Genomic DNA, 4,661 nt, shown 5'->3' on the forward strand with positions numbered 1-4,661 from the left:
CGTGAAGGTGCTGCTGTCCTGGACCATCTCCATCAACTGCATCACGGCGGCTCTGGGCGCGCTCTCCCTCTACAACATGAGCACCGGGGACAAGTTCAGCCGAGGCAAGTCTGCGCGCTGCGGGCTGGTCTTCTCCGTGGGCAAGTTCTTCAGGTGGATGGTGGACAGCCGGGTGGCGCTGAGGATCCACGAGCACGCCGCCATCTACCTGACCGCCTGCATGGAGAGTCTGTTTAGGGAGGTGCTGGGCCGCGTCCTGCGCAGCGCGCTGGTGGAGAGGGACAACGGCATCCCCAAGTTGACGGTGGAGACCCTGGAGCAAGCCATCAACGGTGACTCGGAGATGTGGGGTCTGCTGCAGCCCTACCAACACCTCATCTGCGGCAAGAACTCCAGCGGTGAGCAACGGCTGTAGAAATGTGCTTTTTTTTAAAATGCAAAAATGTGCCATAATTTAGGCCAAAAGAAGTTGGAAGTCAGTGCCTAGACTGATAGAGTAATAGAAAAGAAAATACAACTAAAAATAGAAAAGTCAAAAATACGTAGATGTGAGAAACATATTGATAAAGAATAATTATATAGTCTATTTGAACAGAGCCGTGCAAATAGTTTTTAAGGACAGGTGCCCCTAAAGGCTCCAGGCCTGGAACACTAGGGTTGTTATACATAATGATTCATTTATTTTCACAGTGGATTTCAGAGTTGATGGATGACCAGTAGGTGCAATAGATTATCTGTAAGTTGAATTGTGGGTAAATGAACGCCAAGCTCCTCCCCATTGTGTGTGTGCTAGCACATTTTGGTGTTACATTTGGTCAAACTGGTCAAACAAACCTGACCAAATAGACAGAGCTACAGGCTGTAGTTGTAAGATGACGCTTTTAGGAGAAAAAAAAGTACAATCAAGCTTTGGAGTTGCCACAGTTACTGGCCTTCAGTCACTTCAGAAGCCAACGCATCATTTTTGGTAGCATTAGCTCTGGTGTCTGAACCAGGACTGTCGTAGCTAACGTTAGCTCTGGTGTCTGAACCAGGACTGTCGTAGCTAACGTTAGCTCTGGTGTCTGAACCAGGACTGTCGTAGCTAACGTTAGCTCTGGTGTCTGTCTCCATACTGTTGTTGCTAACGTTAGCTCTGGTGTCTGTATCCATACTGTTGATGCTAACGTTAGCTCTGCTGTATGTGCCCGGACTGTCGTAGCTAACGTTAGCTGTGGTGACTGTGGTGTACACCATGCTCTTATCCAAGCTGACAACATGCACCTGCTGCTAAACCTGCATTACTGCCCCCTAATGGGCTGCAGTGTGTACATCAGTGTTACCAATGTGCCTGACTTGAAAAGAAATTGGGAAAGCCACAGAGGTGTAGTCCCAGCTGTACTCTAATATACACAGTACTGCTACTGCAGTAATAAAGTTGAGAAGGAGTGGGCGGAGTAATGCTGTGATGCTGGAGGTTTGACAATTTGAGACATTAAAAAAAAACCCTGCCGTGATGATGAAAGACAAGAATGTTTTACGGATTTCGACTCTTTTTACTTTCTATTCTGTTGCACTGTACAAATAGAGTTCCGGTGCAGATGGTACGTGTATTTATCAGGTGTGAAAATGAGTGGAGAAATAATGCAAAGACGCAGGTGGGTGGTGAGACGTTGTCACAATGTTCTGTAGCCTGTACCATGTCCTGCTGCTTTTATTAGTCTGAATGTGTTTGACCAAAGACTATTTGACACACATTCCAGCAATTGTGACCTTCAAGTTGGTTTTACTGTAGAACTTCCTGGGATATCTAGCAGAAGATTCATGTCTCAAAGAAGAGACGTGCCACAGAACATCTGTGAAATTCTCTGAAGGTTCTAGTCTGACCGTGTCTCAAAGAAGAGAGAAATTCTCTGAAGGTTCTAGTCTGACCTAACAACGAGGTTTCAAATTGATTTTCTGGCAAAAGCGACTGTCCCTTTTGTTTTGTGTGCCGTCCACACCGGTCACTGCTAGACCTCTTTATCACTGCTCTTCCCTTCACTCAGTGTTTTCTTTGAAGCACACGCTTCTTCTCTGGTTTTTGAAGAGGATCATGGTAGGAGGAAATCTCCAGAAGCCAGCGTGGCCTTTGATTGGACGAGGACACACGAGGGGAGCGCCTGATTTGAAGGCACTGTCATTTTGTCGTTTCATTGTCAGGATGGAAAGGATTTAAAATCAGCATCACAAAAGAGAAAGCCTTATTTCTACTCCCCTTGTTTAATGTCACTGCCAACATGCTTATTGAAGCACTAGGGGGCAGTGCCGAGTTCATTTCAAAGACGTACAAAGGCTCTGTATGCATTAATCGTACATTAGACTAGGGGTCCCCAACCCCTGGTGCAGGGACCAGTGTTGGTCCGTAGGTTATCTGGTACTGGGCCACAGTGAAAAAATGTACTTCATTTTTACTGATTTACTTCATTCAGAAGAAGATAATCCAATCATATTTATTAACTTTTTCCATTCAAAGATAATCTGTCAATATTTCAATGTTGACAGAATAAAGTCCAAGGATGTTTTATTTTGAAAATGTAATGATCCTACAACGATGGCACGGTATTACCGATCCGCAGTAACGACTGATACTGGTCAACTGCTCCTTGGTACAAAAGAGGTTGGAGACCGTTGGATTAGACTGGTGGAGCAGGAGAAGGTCAAGATGGTCTGGACCAGGATTGGTGGAGGCCAGAGAGATGAAGTAAATTTACTTGACTGAATATATTTGAGTACTTTTCGGAGTAATTGTACAGAGTTACTTCCTCGCCGGTCACACATCCCTGGTTTGGAGACGAGGCGGACAAAGGTTGGAGAAGAAAGAGGAGAAAAGACTCCCGGTCTAATGATGGAGGATATGAAGATAGTTGATGTCATAAGAAGAGAGATGAAAGCAGACGATCCGCTGTGGAAATTCCTAAAGGGAGTCGCCCGAAAAAGAATCCGTTGGATCTTTGTCTTTGCACTTTTGATTGAAAAGTTGTGAGAAGCACGGAGCATGAAGTGATAATGTGCTCAGTGTAGCCTGGCAGGAAAAGTAATACGGCCATAATTATGCCTGGGAATAACTAGTGTTATCTGCCTGCTGTAATTTCACTCTCAAACAAAAGGAAGGACTTGACAGTTCCTGGAATATTTATTAGCCCCCGGCTCTTCCAGACCTCTGGAAGTTCACGGCACATCTTTGTTATCAAAGCCACCAGCAACAGATATTTATGGTTGAAACAAAGATCTAACCACGTCCACGGTGTGGTTTCTCTGGAGCTATTGTGTTCTGAGACGTTCATTATAGAAGGGAGGAGAATGTTAATGATTGTTTTTGATAGAAGCAAAGCACTTACGCACGTGTGTGTGTGTAATTGTACATGCGCGTGCAACGTGTTTATACGGCGCGCTGCGTGTGTGTGCAACGTGTTTATACGGCGCGCTGCGCGGCCTTGTTGTTGTTCATGCTTTTACTGCCTGACTTCAGTAGGTGTTGGATGTGTGTGCGTGGGCCCAGTGACCCTCTCATCCTGAAGTCCTGACTGATTTATCTTCCACTCTAAAGCTGAAGGAGCCTGAAAAGCCTTCGTCAAACCCAGGGACAAACTCGCTCCGTTATCCACTGACTATAAATGCAGCTTGTTTTGTTTTTGCTTTTTTATTCGTTTATTTTTTTTTATAAAGAATGTGCTTGGATTTTACGTTTTCACCCAGTTTGGTGGATCAGCTGTTTCCCTCTCCAAAAGCCCCGGTCAAGAATATTGCAAAGCAGCCAAAAAACCTGCAGAAGGGTTGTTTGTCTCCGTATATGACCCTGTTATGGGCTGGGCTGCTGTCCAGACTGTACGTCTACTCCAGTCCACTGCAGTCCTTGACAGGATTAAATGGCTGAAGATGACTGGATGTTTGAAGAAGGAAATGGGAAAGAAATCGTTAGATCCAGTTTCATTTTGCAACAATTTTACGATAACCTAAGAAATTCAATTTATCGTAACTAATATCAGAAATCGGTGAGTGAAATTTGTAGTTGAAGTTCTAGTTCATTTTCATAAATACCGTTTCCTCTCTGTTTGTATTAACTCTGATAATCTGACGAGGTGTTTGAAACGACTCGATTTAGTAAACCTTCGTCTATATCTACGTCACAGATTTGGAGTACATTTTTCGTTTTACTTTTACTTTTGTACTTCTGTTTGCTCCTTCCCTTTTTGGGCATTGATAATTTACGTTTCCTTTTCTCGAAGTTAATCACGGATACTATTGCAGATTTTCTCTTCCCTATTCGTATAAGTACAGTGTCATCTGCATATCACATGATACTAATATTAAAACCTCCAGTGGATATTTCAGGGTACCTTTGTATCAGTAAGTGAGTAAGTGAGTAATAAATAAAGCCAAATAACTCCCTCTCTTTGCTACCTTGTAACATCAACATTATTATTTTTCTACATTGTTGATTATATTATAACTATAAACTGGACTTTTTATTATAAACTATAAACATATCGCTAAAGAGTTGAAAGCGGCCAACAGAAAAAACCATCAAATTCAGTGGTGCTAAAGACACAATGAATATTTTCACGTCTTTATGTCCATCTGTCTCTCGTATTATCTCATTAAAAAACTCTTAGTTCGACCTGTGATTGAAAAACGCAGCA

The 4,661-nt window shown here is 43.2% G+C and overlaps 1 protein-coding gene across 1 annotated transcript in view; it reads left to right on the top strand.

Moving 5' to 3' along the window:
* Positions 1-21: 21 nt before the first annotated feature.
* LOC103382564 (ankyrin repeat and BTB/POZ domain-containing protein BTBD11-A-like) overlaps positions 22-4,661 on the top strand; it is a 7,452-nt gene continuing 2,812 nt past the window's right edge. The window contains exon 1 of the mRNA XM_008315398.3: positions 22-398. Within this exon, the coding sequence (XP_008313620.1) occupies positions 77-398 (322 nt within the window). The 5' untranslated portion in view covers positions 22-76. The remainder of the gene's footprint in view (positions 399-4,661) is intronic.

Source organism: Cynoglossus semilaevis, chromosome 8 (assembly GCF_000523025.1).
Source record: "Cynoglossus semilaevis isolate Cse_v1.0 chromosome 8, Cse_v1.0, whole genome shotgun sequence".
Lineage (NCBI taxonomy): Eukaryota > Metazoa > Chordata > Actinopteri > Pleuronectiformes > Cynoglossidae > Cynoglossus > Cynoglossus semilaevis.